This window comes from Microtus oregoni, unplaced genomic scaffold, assembly GCF_018167655.1.
Source record: "Microtus oregoni isolate MIOR12 unplaced genomic scaffold, Mior012 000022F_ref0000154, whole genome shotgun sequence".
Lineage (NCBI taxonomy): Eukaryota > Metazoa > Chordata > Mammalia > Rodentia > Cricetidae > Microtus > Microtus oregoni.
The window spans coordinates 3,257,459-3,273,483 of NW_024543081.1; the positions used below are offsets into that span (position 1 = coordinate 3,257,459).

A 16,025-nucleotide genomic window follows, 5' to 3' on the forward strand; every position below is an offset into this window, starting at 1 on the left:
ACAGCAAACATTGATTTTTGATGAAATGACACTTAATTTTGCCTTCTGTCCTCTCTCCTTCTCTATTGTGGGCTTTTTTTTTATGTTCCCCTGTCATTCATTTCACAATCAACTATTTGATCATTATTCATAATTTGAAAATCATATTGGCTTAATAAGTTTCCTATAGGAAATATATTTCATTTTAAACCATTCTAGGTTATTGATGGCTGCCAAAAAAATAGTATCAATACCATATTAACGCAAAATAATTTTAATCGGTTCCCTAAAAAATAGTATCAAAACCATATTAGTGCAAAATAATTTTAATCGATTCCCTAACACTACTATACACATCACTTTTTAATAAAAGAAACATAAAAAATGGCAAAACCCATCTTATATGGATTCATGCACATTGTTTTAAATATGCTAATCAATACTTATGAATCAGTTCTGTGTTTGTTGTCTGGTATTATTATAAAAAGTTAATTTTATATAGAATTCTTCTATATGCTTTTTTATTTCTGTTTAAGCCATAGTTTTGGACTGGGGAGATGTAAAATGCTTGCTATACGCATTTGTAGGCTTGAGTTCTCATCTCTAGAACCCAGGCTTTGTGACTCATGTCTGCAGCCCCAGCACTGGGGTGGGGTGGAAGGACAAGCAGATGCCTGGAGTTCATTGGCCACTATCCTAACCAAACCAGTGAACTCTAGGCTCAGTGAGAGATCCTGCCTTAAAAAATAAATGTGGAAAAGGCTTGAAGATGACCCCTCACCTCAATCCCTGGCCTCCAATTCACTTTCACAGGTGAGCACACCTTCACACATGACACATACACACAAAACCAAAAGAAATCAATGAATGAAAGCCAAGGATGATTAAACAATAAGCAACACCCCTACTGCTATTCCTATGTGTCACTCATCTCTCTCTGAAACTCAGATATAGAAGTCACTCTTGACTAAAGCTTTCAGATCCTTTGAAAAAAGCCATGATCTAATAACTATTTCTTATTATACTTAAAATGGGAGAAAACAGCCAAAGCTGGATTTGTATTACTTATCTTTTCTTCCCAGGAAATTAAAATGTTCTATCTGACGACCTTTTAACAAAAATTTCTGAAATAAATGCTTATTGCCATTTTCTTTATCTTAAAATTATATTTAATTTTACTGCTAATATTTTATTAAGATAGACAATTTCTGGTTCATCTAAAGTCGTCATCTGAAAACTTCATCTGTTGGAAGACAATATTCTATGTGTTTCTTTACCTGAAGTAGCAGCAGAATTAACATGTGCACACACTCTGTTTATATAGTTTCTTGACTATGTCATCTCTCATGAATGTGTTTCGGTAGTAGACAGCACCAGCCTCCCATATAGGAAATAAACACTCAACAAGTAGACAAGTGCTAGCTTGGGCTAGGGTGGACTCAGCTGCTGGAGGGCTTGTCTAGCATACACCAGTCCTAGGTACATCCCCAGCTCCCCATAAACTCAACATGGGGTACGTGCGTCTAATCTCAGCACCCAAGAGGTGAAGCAATAGGTTCAAAGGTTAAGGTCATCCTCAGCTGCATAGCAAGTTTGAAGTCACCTGAGATACATAACCCCATATCTCAAAAACAAAACAGTAAAAGTGTCTACTAGCTGAATTCTGATATGCTTATATCAGATGTTACCATTGAAACCCATTTGTACCTAAGTCATAGCAAGTACATATCCGTATTTTTCTGTTTACTTGTTTTGTTCTTCAAGGGTGTTTTCTACATGAGTGAAATATAGACTGTTTAGTATATACCTACTGGCATTTTGGAATCTCTTTAGGAATAGCAATTTTGTGCACACCCTCATTTTTCACTGATTTCTCAGTATTAACTTGACTTTGAGATAATAATAATGGGACAGCAAAAATATGAAATAGATAAAACACAAAGTATCAGACTTGTAACATATTTGGTTCTGTACTTATTTAGGAGACTTCACACGCCTTGCTTCCAATTTCTTGAATTCCCAGTGGTATTTGTTCAGTATGATCCAAGGACTGTTTCAAACATTATAAAAAATGCTTCTCAGTATTGGTTGGTGCCTTATATATAAATAAATACAAGCAACATAGCCTGGCCTCAGGATCTCCAGTGTCTAGCTACCACCCCACTAATCTAGCCCTGCTTCCATCACAGAGAACTGCTGGTGGTGCTTCGAGTCTGCCTGTCATTTCCTTCTCAGCACTTACTTATAGTGAATACTAGTTTAACCCTGCTCCATTTTCAACTTGGCATTTCTCCTTTTGTTTGTTTGTTTGTTTGTTTGTTTGTTTAGCACTGAGGACATTCCAGGATCTAGACAGCCAGTTAAGATTAGTTTTAATTGCTTAGAAACTGACATTTTTATTTTGGAGTTGCTATAATTAATTTCAAAATACTAAGAAGAGCACATTGTTTGATCTCTTCCATCTGTGTGATCAGTCAGCGAAATCATAACAGCAATCATTTGTGAGACTGTGGCATCTCAGGCAATAATCTCTGTGCTGCAGCATGAATTAATTTTTGTCCTTCACAGTAGTTCATGGGGTGCCAGCACTGCCATTATTCCTACTTTTCTGGTGGATGCAACATGCACGTATAAAGTGATCATTTATATAGACTAAAAGTCAAACCACGATAACGAAACTCAAAGTCATTGTGTTGCTGTACCTTGAACCTTTGTCTTTAATCTCTACTACAGAGGTTAAAACATGCAGAAGGCTGGAGAGATTGCTCAGGGGTTAGAGCACTGGCTGCTCTTCCAGAGGACATGAGTTTGATTCCTAGAATCCACATGGCAGCTCACAACCATCTCTAACTCCAGTCCCAGGGTATCTGATGTCCTGTGCTAGCCTTCTCAGTGTACAGATACACATGTAGACAAATCATCCATACACATAAAATAAATAAGTAATTGAAAAAGTACAACAAAAAAAGTAAACACAGAAGGCAGCAAAACATTGCTCCACACCTCTGCAGGGGCTCTTGTTCACCGCATTATGTAGTTAAAAGCAGTTTGAGGTGGCAGCTTTGTTACATAAATTTTTTTTGTTAGTGATGAAGTGTTTGAATATGTGTGTCCTTTTCCTCAATATTAATGTGCACAATCCACTTGTATACATGATAACCTATTTAAATGACACATGCCTGGATTGGTTTCTTAGCTCCTGCTCATGCCTTCTGTGTTCCTGTTAGCCAATGAATAGCTAGAAGAATACTTCACAAATCTGAGAAAACCATTTCTAAACTTTTATGAAAAATAGGTTTGGAACCGTTATAGAAACTCCAGGCAAATAGATGTGAATTCTGAGGTCTTTAGAAAGCTAACGTTTCTCTCACATTTATCATGGTAATGGTAACATATAAATTATAGACTGGCTATATTCCAGAATAGGTAGTAATAAGGCTTTTAATAAGAGTTTTAATTATGCACTTCAGTGAAGGTTCCATTAAGACGGAAACTTCTGTAATATAATTTAATCTACAAGCCTGTGTCTCATTGTCACTTTCTGAAAGGAACTTGGAGTGTGGCCTGCCCGGTACATCCTACTTCATACGTCCTGTAACGTACTAATACTTTTGATCATAAGTATTAATTCTACTTTTACGAAGAAGCTAAACTAAAAGAAATAGTAGCATGAGATTGGTTTTGTCTGAAGTTAGATTTACTCTCCAAATAAATGATCATTTATAGAGGGACTGCTATAGGAATGGAATAGTTTTAGATCCCTAGTTTTCAGTACAGATAGTAATTCAGCACTAGAATAGTTTGGTCAGCTATTATGAAAAATAGAATTTATAATAATTTTAAGTATATGAAACCTTACAAATGTACTTTTATAGAGTTAACAATAAAGCACTATTAAAAATGTCTAAGATTATAAACCAATAGGTTTCTATGAATTTTAAGATGAATAAGCTAGGTTTCTATGACTTTTAAGATGAATAAGAACTACAGAGGAATGTAGATTTGTTGTTGTCGGCTTCCTCCCACCTCTACATCCTGTGAGCACAGCCTCTCCTCCAGGAGTGGGATCGAGCCTGCTAAGGCACTGAAGGTGGAGGCTTGCATTATAAAACCTGACTTCTGTAATGTGCCAGGAATCTTCCATTTTTAGAAGCTTTGACCAGTTTAAACTAGCACAAAAGTGATACCAGTGCACTTGTAGATGTGTTCCTCTTGCTATTTCCAGTCTTACATTAATCACGCAAAATATAAAACTTCACATTGAATTATAGTCAGTAATACATGCTTTCTCTTTTTCCTTTTTTTTGAAAAATGATTGTTCAGATATTAAAAATTGAACAGCTGGAAATTGTAAGATTGCTTCTTTCGAAAATGAAAAGGATAATGGGTTTCCCTGCTTGGGGTTGTTCCCCAATGATTGTATTGTTGTCACATTCATATGGATTCCTTGCTGTTCAGGGTCACTTATTCTGTGGTCATTGTGGGACTAATCCAAGTGTCTCTGCAAGTGTCAGTGAAAAAGCCATGTCAACAGTCATTTTATCAACAGCACGAGTACATGCTACTTTCTTTTGTACCCCAGAAAGTTGCAAATATTTTTATCCGTGTGATTTCTAAGTCTACCCAACATATTCAAGCAGAATCAGTTAGGATCTTTCAAGTTGGATCAGTTTCTTTAGCCTGTCAATTTAATACTTTTAGATCATTTTCCCCCCATGTGGTCTGGTTGATAGTTTTTGAGATAACAAGGCCTTCTTGTTTCCTGTCCTGTGTCCTAAGAGGTGTGTGAGACTCACTTGTCACTGGACATGAACTCGCCTATGTGGCCAGCTCTAGGCCAATGAAGCACCCAGCACATTTGTGCCAGGATGCACACTTACACACATATGTATAAACATGTGCACACACATATTTACATACACACACACACACGCATGCACATATACACAAATGCTCATTCACCCTCCCACACACTTAGAACTGTGGGTATACCATCTATTTGACTTTTTTATTGAGGCAAAAATCTCAGAAACTATAATAAAATGATTGTTTCTTTGGATACATGCCAGTGGTGTTTAGTATGTTCCCAGTGATACGCAACATTGATTTTGTCCAGGTTAAACCTAAGAATCATTTAGTCACCATTTAATTTACAGAGCCCCATTTTATATTGAGTCCCACACATATAATTATACATATAACTTATTCATTTAATGTTCAAAGGCATAAATATTTCTGTCTCAATTTTCAAGATAAGAAAACTGAGTTCTGATGACTTCAACATTTTTTTTAATATTTATTTATTATGTATACAATATTCTGTCTGTATGCCTGAAGGCCAGAAGAGGGCGCCAGACCTCTTTACAGTTGGTTGTGAGCCACCATGTGGTTGCTGGGAATTGAACTCAGGACCTTTGGAAGAACAGGCAATGCTCTTAACCACTGAGCCATCTCTCCAGCCCGACTTCAACAATTTTTGAATAGCTTGTACATAATACATCGGAGCCAGAATAGGTCTTTTCAAAATCTATATCCAGTCTTTCCTCTTTATGAAAGAAATCTCCATTCTGGCAAATTTTGTTAGTGAAAACACTTCTAAGAAAGCTAAGCATTTCTGTGTCCTGGCAGGCACTAGCAGTGCAGTTAATCTGCCTGGAACATGTACTTAAGGAGGCTTCTGACATATGTGTAAATATTTTCTCAATATTAGAAGGCTTGTTGGCCATGCCTCATGGCTACTCTGAAGGAAAGAAGAAAAAGGAAAGGATATGGATGTTGCAGATATGTGTGAAAGCATAGTCAGAGGCAAGGACATCTGGGAGAGTCCACAGTAGACATGATCACACTGAGCTGGGCCATGTTGGAAAGAGGGAGGGGAATGGAGAGTGGAACCAGGGGCAGAAGTCAGGAAGTCAACGGTACAAAAGGGGAAGGGCAACCAAAATGTCTGGATTATATAGGGAATAGTCTCTCGGGGAAGAGGAGCCCAGACCCTGGCCAGAGGGTTCAAGGTATCCTGAACCAGGGATACCCCAGCCATACCCTGTAACAGGTAGGAACTTTGGAATGCTGGGAGAACCTGGCAGCCAGGTCTGCTGTAATGTGTTAAATAGTCACCTCAGGCATTTGTCCCAGATTTGAAACTTACCACTCTGCAGCCCTCATCTGAAGCTCCTCCTGTTTCTGCTATCCTTACCTTCCTATTGTTTTCCAGGTATGCATCTTCCGTAAAAGATGGCTCCCAGTATTTTGTGCTCCTGATTGTGACAGACGGTGTGATCTCAGATATGGCTCAAACTAAAGAATCCATAGTTAATGTAAGTAGGACCAGGGTCTCAGTGACACCACAGTGCCTCTTTGGTTGAGAACAAAACCACACCATTACAGTTGAGCTCATTCTTAGTTTATCCAGCAATCTTCACATGTTAGCTGCATAAGGACTGGGGAGGTGGGGATTACTTTCATGTATACAAGGTTTGCTTGGTTCTCAAACAATAGACTGATTTGTATTCCTGTACACTCTGATGACTAGCACCTATCATGCCCTGACATTGCAGTTCCATGAGAACAATCTAGCCAGTCTCTGCTTCTGCAGTTGACTTAAAGCCATACTATGCTTCACAGTCCCAGGTGTATGTCTTCTTTGTTCATGATTTCACTATCTTCTTTTGAGAATTTACTCTAAAATCTATGTTTATCAGATGGTGATTTGCTAAATTATACTTGTTTTACCAAACTTTTCTATGCCTAAGCTTGGCATATTTAATTAAGAATGCGTTGAATGGATGAGTTGTATGTCAAGCCTCACAATTTTAGTAACAGAAACATATTGTTAAGTTATTTAGTATGAGAAAAAAACAAATGCAAGTAGGGAATATTCAAGTGATTCATAGATTAATCTTCTTTTTGGAACAACCCAATGTCTTTATGTATTTTGTTTCTACTTAGACCCTTGAATTTTGTCCCCTTTCTAGTTATGCTATTTGCAATTAACATGCCGACTTAATAACTCACGACTAACTAAAAGGAAGACAGTGCACTAAGAAAGAGCTTTTTGTAGTTCACTGACTTCCCAGTGCAAGATGTTCTCACTATGTGTGCTGTGCATCTGCTGCTGATTCTAACTATTGACGTTTAAAAAAGAAAAAAAAATATGTTTATTTATTTACATATGTGCATGCACGTAGACAGGCATTTTTGATTCACAGGTGAAAGTTAGAGAGCAATTTACAGGAATCAGTTCTTTCCTTCTACCGTGTGGCTCCCTGGCCTCTGCAGTCTCTCATGCTTGATTCTAAGACCCTTTACCCGCTGGGTCATCTCCCTAGCCCCATTTGGTAACTTATGGAATATGACTTCAGTACTTCATGTGATGAAAGCCATGTTGCAACATTAAATATTCAATCTCAGCAGTTCACAGATATTTAGTGCACGAATGAGAAAGGTTAAACTTACCTGAGTAGCCATTGGTTTGTACTTGCTAATTCGCTGTGAGAATAATCCCTGATAATAATTCACTGTGATGATGACAATTTTGAACATGTTATTAAAAGTTATCTTAGTGAGCATCTGTGAAAATGTCAGAGAACATCAAGAAATCATTTTCTTTTTGTCTTTAAGTTCTAAAAAAATTATTAAATTAATTATTAAATTATCAAAATTTCTAGGACTGTCTGCAAAATATAGCCAGATCGAAAGTCTGTGCAATGTTTATATGTGCTTTCATTTTTCTTAAGAATGAAATGTCTTTATTGAGATCTCGTTGTGCTATTCTTTCTAAAGGCCTCGAAGCTTCCAATGTCAATAATTATAGTAGGTGTTGGACCTGCGGAATTTGACGGTAAGTAGCAAGAGTTCAGTGGTCTTATGGTCCTGTTACATTTCTGTCAGCCTAACTGGGCAAAAGAATGGGATTGAGCTTGTATATGTATAATGTCATCATAAGCATAAATACAGTTCACAGTCATTGGCTAAGACGCCCTGCCTCTAATTTACTCCTACATTTATCGAACATGCACCTTTGCCTGTTGTTAGAATTTGTATCTTGAAACAGCATGTGAGTCTGACGGAGTGCTAAATTGGGATTTGATTCCTAAGGCAAAGAACACTCCAGGGGAGCTCGCTGTGTGGGGGAAGAGTGTCGACAGCCTTTAAAGAACACTGGTATATTAATGAATCATTAAGTTGTGAACGGAAATATTAACAGAAGCGTGATATGCTAATTTAATGTGATTCCAGCTTCTGGCTAGTTAACAGAATTAGCTTTAGAAACAAAGAGGTCCATCAGGTGAAAGAATGAAGTCCAGTAACAGTGGGACTGAGCTGGCTGCGGAGATGATCCTGGACTGAGCTGACGGAGGCTCAGCCTTCTCAAATGCCAGTTACAGGACAGCTTTTTAGGTTACTAGTGACCAGAGTAAAGTTCTTTAAAGATGGTTTGTTACTGGTCACCTGGCTGATTTCTTTTCACGAATGCCACTGAACTGTGGCAACTTTAACTTCGGCACCGGTAGTTAGTTATATTTACTAACAGCGGCCATGTATTTGGGCTGAGACTTGGCCATCCTCTTCCTACAGACTTTCTTCTGCTGCTGTTTCCTCTGGCTGCTTGCATCTGTTCAGCTGTGGCCGTGGGCCACTTCTTTAGAGCTGCAAAGACTAAGACATCTTCATGCTCTGACTCATGATCACCTGCTTTGGCTAGTGATGACAGACTGTGCTTCCCAAAGCCATCAGCTGCGAGCTAAAATAGCTCCCAAACATTCTCCCTTGGTACTTGTTTTTTTCCTCCTTACCCTCAGGAACACATGACAGTCTGCCAGGCCCCCTGGAAGTCACACTGGTCAGTTTTTGGTCTGTAAGAGCCTATTCATACCAAAGGAGTGCAAAGCCCCTGACTCTTGTTGGTGTAAATTTCTGCCTGCGTCCTTCTATGCAGATCAGCAAACTGCTAGTTGGATCCTAGCCTCACTCCAAATCCAAGGCTACTTATTTTCTCTATTTCCTTTCTTCCCCCAGTGATTTTGTAGCAGACCAAAATACTAGTTTTTTTTTTTTAATACTAGGAGTGCATTCAAGGTACATTTTAGCCCCACCCTTAATCCCAGCAATCAGTGGGGTGCGGGGAGGGGCTGGGGAGAGGTACAGATGGATCTCTGTGAGTTCAGGGCCAACCTGGTCTATTAGAACTAGTACCAGGATAGGCTCCAAAACTAAAAAGAAACCCTGTCTTTAAAAACCAAGCCAACAACAACAAAAAAAAAACAAAACCAAAATGCATTTTAACCCAGTGGTTCTCACCTATAGATCATGGCCCCTTTGGGAGTTGAATGTCCCTTTCACTGGGGTTGCATATTAGATTTTCTGCATTTAGATGTTTACATTATGATTCATAACAGAAGTACAATTACAGTTATGAAGTAGCAACAAAAAATAATTTTATGGTTGGGGTCACCACAACATGAGCAACTGTTAAAAGGTTGCAGCCTTAGGAAGAGTGAGAACCCGTGGGTGGGGCCAGATTTCCCATTCCTTGAAGGCTCCCACCATCTTCCTAGGCTCCCCTGATAGGTTCTGTTGGAGCATAAACTGCCCTAAGGAATGGTATTCACTTGGAGGCAAGCTCCTCCTGCTCTGAAAGGCAGACCCCTCCTGCAGCCCAGCTCATTTTCTGGAGCAGCCATGGTGCTGTAAGGAAGTGTGAGGGAAGAGTGTAGACAGACAGGGGACTTGGCTTTCCCGTGGACTTCCCAACTCCTAGATATCAGAGTGACATTAGTCTATGACAAAAATGTCAACATGGAGTTAGGGTCCTGCTGTTGGTATGGAGTTAGTGTCCTGCAACATGTAGTTTCTCTTTTATCACTGCAGAAGTTTCAACGAGACAGAGATGTTTCCTGACTTTAAAAAACCTGATAATCTGGCTGGGATAGAATACATGCTTCTCTAACACAGTTTTCCCCCTTTCTGATCAAATCTGTTTCTTCCCTTAATTCCATGACTAAGAAGCAAAAGAGATAAGATAGAAAAATCTCTGGCATACAAATTGCTCTTCTTTTGTCAAAAGTCCTCCTTTAGTACTTTCAAAAAAAAAAAAAAGTTGAATTGATGCAGCAGCTGAGGAGAAGGGATGTAAATTGATCCTTCACCCTGTCTCTGATAGCTGCAGAGAAGCACAGGAGTGTCCCTCTGGGCCACAATCTCTGCTCCTGGGATCAGACACTGAGAAAACCCGAAGTGTGGTGATGACCCCTCCGTCACTATGAACCTGTCTCTGTTGCTCTCAAAAGCTGGCCTCCCACTTCCTGCCGTCTGCAACCTTTAAACTTTAAGCATGCTGGAGAGTGGGAGGTGATGTCTAGAACCTCTCTAGCATGCAAGATTATTCATTTTCTTCCTTGATGATAATGAGGCAATACAGGTTGTGGAGGATAATAATGACAGTGTCTCCGTTGCCGCCGGAGCCTTGTTCACGATTTAGAGCGAGTGCAGGGGAATCGCCGCAATCTATGAGCGTAGCAGGGAGTGGAACACATCACTAGCAATGCACAGTTATATCTTGAAATAATAGGAAAATCGTAAAAGCCAACCCAGGTGATAACAGGAGCTATTTACTTCACCTTTGTGAGCATACATATCATTTGCCGTCTCAGGAATACAGCACTGGCCTTATTATCGGTAGAACCTACATTTCATAAAATTACGGCATATATTGTATATGCAGCAAATCTGTTCATCGTATTTGCCAGCAATGCTCCAGCCGAAACACTGACTCATGAACATATGTAGGAAGATAGATTTGGAAACAATGCTTTCTAAGGTAAATACATTACAGGGACTGAAGAAAGCAGTGCCAGGTAAGGATCGTGTTCCCGCTGAGCTGTGCCACACTTTCTGGGGCCTCTTCCGAGGCTGTTGATGGTCCTGTGTATGCAAAACGAATTTTCAGTAACCGAATTACACTTTTAGCACAAGCCAGTTCCCTCATACAATTAATTATTTAGGGAATTCTCACAGAAAACTTAATAAACTCTGGGAAATGTTTCTAATTGCAGCACCACACATCCCCAGCTGCTCTGTCGGGACAGCATTTCTGAGGACCAGCTGTTGCAGCCAGTGCTGAAATTATTTCTCAACAAACACAATTACCATGCTTCACCAAAAAATCATACTTTATTAAGGACTGGATAAATAGTGCTTTGTTTTGCAGTGGTCTGGAAAGGAAAACTTGGACAGTATCGACCTTGTAATGTCAGTAAGAATAAGGTTCAACTTGAAGATGATAATTGCCGCTGTTTCTTAAATTAGAAAAAAAGCCCATTAAAAGAGATGGGTGAATATCACATGCCCATCCAGTCATCTAAGCATATAACCAAGATTTAGATCCTACAGAATGGTACATAGGTTGGAAAGATGGCTCAGAGAATGCGCCACAGTACGTGGCCCCACAGTACGTGGCCCCACAGTACGTGGCCCCACAGTACGTGGCCCTGCCCGACTTCAAGAGGACCATTCATACTCCTGGCTTCCTTTAGCTGTACATTTTGTACTCCATGGCTGTTTGGAGAAAATGATTAAAGAAAGGAAGATTGCAGCTGCCTTCCTATAACTCCAGCGGGTGCATTGCTGCATGCATATATTGTGATTTCTTAGTTCATACAGTTTTATTTCAGCACATAGTATTCAATTAATAACTGTATTTCCTTTTCAAGCAATGGTTGAATTGGATGGAGACGATGTACGAGTTTCTTCCAGAGGGAAATATGCTGAAAGGGACATTGTACAGGTAAGGATTTAAATAAACATTATCTGTCTCCTTCTTTGTGATGACCCCATGTCCTCCTGATGTATAAAGGGGCCGCTTAAACTGCAACCAGCAGTGCTGGGTTCTGTTCATTTAGTTGACCCCTTCTCCATGTGGGGTAACTTAAGTAACAGGGATTGGAATCTGCATGGAATTGCTTTCTCCCTTTGTCTCAGGTTCACGATATGTAAAATGCAAGTGTCAACAACTGTCATTTTCTAATTTACTCCCATGAGAAATTATTATTGTGATTTTTAGTAAAACTGGAAGCTAGAAATATAATGGACTTTTTAATCAGTTCAGTGTTTAGTCTTCGTGTAAACTAAGCATTTTCTAAAACAGCTGATAAATACAAAAAATACAGTTTAATAAAAATACAAAAAGAAGATTATATAAAAAGATTATTGTTATTGTCAGAATTTACCCAGACTGTGGTTAAAAATAATGAAAACATGTGTGTTGAAAATATACAAATAAGTAATCTATATATACATTTTATTATGATACATAGCATATAAAGTATATATTACCCATATATTTTGCATGTAGAAAATGTTTGAGAAAAATGCTTGACTAAATTTGTGGAGCTACCTGCTATTTGAGGAGAAATAAGAAGAAAATAATCAGTGAAAAGTTGTCGCTGAAAGCAGGGCGTTAATTCAACCACATTTATGGATGTTTTACTTAGCATGTGTACCTTTTAAGATGCAAAAAAGAAGGAAAAGATCTATGATTCATACCTTTCCAAGTAGGAATAGTCAAAGGACTCAGTACCACTCAAGGATATGATATGCACGTTTTAGGGGCATAAATTATTATTTATGATAAATTATTATCAATATTATTTCCAAATTGTCTCATGTGTAGTTACTTTTAATGTAAGTACTGTAAGAATATAATTTGGAATTTTACAGAATTGGATTCAAATTTTAACATGTGGCAACTTGGACAAACTTTCTTACTTTCTATATTGGGAGAGATAAACAGTGTTGTAAGTAAAGTGAGGCCACCTACATTGTATAAAATATGTCCCAGAAGTAGAGCTAAGTAGAGGCCAGCAAAAAGATTAGAATAATCATTGGGGGAGGGGACAAAATGTCCTAAGTTCATACATAAAAGGATCACAATGTAGCTCTGAGGTAGTGTTGAGTGAGCTCTCCAGTACTACAATACGGAAATAATATTATTAAAAAGGACCATATATTACTCTTCCAAAATTAATGAAAGTATCTTTTAACAGAGAAACAATTTCATAAGAATTATTTGAAAATATAAATAAAATGACTCAAGCTTCTCTCCAAGGCATGATGAAGAAAGCACAAACACATACAGTAAATGATTTGGCTAAAGTAGCTGAGAAAAAGAACATGGTGATGCCATCTATTTGCATGTATCATGGTGCTCATTTCCATAATTAGACACGTAATTATTCGCCTTAACCTCATCATCATAATTATGGGTCCAAGTAATTTCACTTTATCTAAGAGCTCCACATAATGTCCAGCCCACACTTTGCGAAAATCAGATTACTGAAAGGAAATTCAGATGCAAAGGACTTTCTGAATGTACTCTGTTGCTATGACAATGCTTCTTTATAAAAACAACAGGGGTATCTCATAGCTTGTTCCATCCCTGAGGAATTGAGGTTGCTCAAATCACCAAGCCTTCTTTTGAGAGGACCATGACACTATACTGTCACCACAAAGCCATGCACACTGACATGTGGAAATAAGAGCCATCTCGTCTCTCGATGGGTTGACAGCATTGGGAAGTATTCTGAGATGGGACCCAGAATGTTCATGAGTGCACAGTCTTCTCACTCCAGTTTTGAACAAGTCAGTATGCTGTCTGAGCCTCTGGGATTGTTTGTAGAGTCCATCTCTTTCACCTCTGCTTTTCTCTGATGTTGTTACAGATGGCAGAAAACTCTGTTACTTATGAACCTAAATTCATACAGATACAAGTTAATATACATAGGGTCATTTCTTCTTCTTGAACTGTTAGTCTCTGAGCCAAGTCTATCTTGACTTTGGCATTGGGATCCCCAGACAATTCCAACACACCTAGAGATACAGGGAAACACTTGGGTTTTCTGCCACATAAACCCCAAATGAAAGGATGAAGGAATCTTATAAGTACTATACAGGAAATTGACATGTACTTGAGAATGAATAGCCCCTGGATGACAACATTCTGTCTTTAATCCCTGCATTCAAGGAGGGGACCTGACATATTTTTCTAATTTCACAGAGAAGTTCCTAAATTCACCCTTGAAATATGTGAGCAACTTGGCCGTTGACACCCCAGTTACGTCCACCTCTCCCTTATCACCTTGAACCTCAGTAGGGGCCTGCCATCCAAGTTCCCCACGTTCTGCTGACATAGTCTTAGATTGCTCATTTTAAAGAATGGAAGCTTTAAGTGTTGTAGACAATAGGATAATATTGTATATTTTCCAGTATTCAGAAAATAGGTCTGAGCAAGCCAGCAGAATCACATTAGAAAATAATAGAATAGCAGCTGTGTGGGCTCTGGTTTTCTTGCAATCCATTTCATTTTGAAGCTAATCAAGTTATTAAATATGTTACTAAAGAATCCCTAAATTTCTCAGGTTGGAAAAATCAGAGCTGTAGCTTATAGAATGTGGCTGAGGTTCAGTCGGAAGTTGGGAGCAGAGGCTGAGTTTTTCTTTGGTTCTCAGTATTAAGCAGCTTCTGCATGTGCACAGGATGAAATGTGAGTCTGTCATATGGTCTCTGTGCTAGGCAGGCACCCCTTCACTAACATTAGGACAGACACTTGATTGTAATATTTTTAAAAGTAATTCTCATTTTGGTTCCTCTTGCCCATAATCCCTAGCTAATGAAAAGTAGAAGCTGGAAGCTAGATGCAACCCTCAAATGTCATAGAAAACTCTTTACAGGACATCCTTGTCCCTTAAACATCTCTACAGCCTGACTCCAGTTTTCCTCTTTTGCTAAATACACTCAAATACACATTCAATCTATCATTCCCACACACGTGTTCATGATGCTTACATCTAGTTTACGTTGCCTTTACCCAGGTGACACTTTGCTCGTGCAGGCAGAAGTCCTCAGCCTTGACTTGTGTCCCTCCCCCTTTCTTTCACTCTGCTCCCTTGCCATCACATAGAAAAGAACTGTGGCCCAAGATGGAGAGTTAAATAAGTCGCACAGAAGCATTTTGATTATAAATCAAGTTCTGATTCCAAAAAGTTGCCTTCCATTACAGTAAATCTCTCTACTTAATCTAAAATTCTAAAGATTATCAAAATCTAGCCAAATTACTATAAAATCTGACACGTCAGAAGTCAAACCCAATAATGACTGGCCACTATCCGTTTTTGCTAAGTTAAACTTTCTACGCTTCAGTTTCTTCTTAAATCAGATCAAAAACAGATAAGATGCCTATGAAATTAAACAAGATGCTATATTTAATCCCTTAACAAAAAACCTCCCATTGTTCGTTCAGCAACGGCCCATTAATTAGGTGTTGGTAGCTGTTTATTACCATCCTGAAACCATCTGATGGAAGGCATTTTGCATGTTTTTATTTTATAGTAGCGGTACTTTGATTTGATTGTCTCGTGTATGATGTGGCCCATGTGCAGTAAGCAGGATGAATTCCTCAGTTGTTTATTTTCTTAGGTCAGTACCTACAATGTGTGTGTGCTTGTTGTACTATGGATTGGCCATTGTGTTTAATGCAGTGCCATTCTTCTTGGCTGCATGTGGCCGCAGGCCAGCCTATCATTTCCTTAAAAATTACACTTAAATTATATTTTCCATTAAAAGGAGAATAATAGCCTTGAAGTCTTAGACTTGAAAACTCACTAATGGAGTTCTGCACAGTAGGAACAATCAAACACGATTGCGTGAACAGCAACTAAAAGCCAATTTGCCCACACACGTTCAAATTTGTTTTCATGAAAAGGCAAACCTTCCATCAGAGCAGCCATGAACAATGTCCTATTGCACAGGAGTTTGGGGGAAGCGATGAGAGAAGATGTGGAACACCACACACACCATGTTTTCTGCAGAACTGAATTCATCTGATATGTCCGTTATGTGGATATGTTAAATTAGTGCACTGTGGATATTACTTTCTTCCTAATGTAACTATTTAAGAGTTGAAATTTATAGTATGCCCTCACCATATGTAGGGATTGGTTTTGTTGATTTTTTTAAAGCTGAGTATCCCTAGCTGCAGCATCCAAAAATGA

At 38.7% G+C, this 16,025-nt stretch overlaps 1 protein-coding gene across 1 annotated transcript in view; it reads left to right on the forward strand.

The window, feature by feature from the left end:
• Cpne8 (copine 8) overlaps positions 1-16,025 on the forward strand; it is a 178,238-nt gene that overhangs the window by 157,957 nt on the left and 4,256 nt on the right. Inside the window, exons 17-19 of the mRNA XM_041672522.1 lie at positions 6,194-6,296; positions 7,762-7,819; positions 11,691-11,764. Of these exons, the coding sequence (XP_041528456.1) occupies positions 6,194-6,296; positions 7,762-7,819; positions 11,691-11,764 (235 nt within the window). The remainder of the gene's footprint in view (positions 1-6,193; positions 6,297-7,761; positions 7,820-11,690; positions 11,765-16,025) is intronic.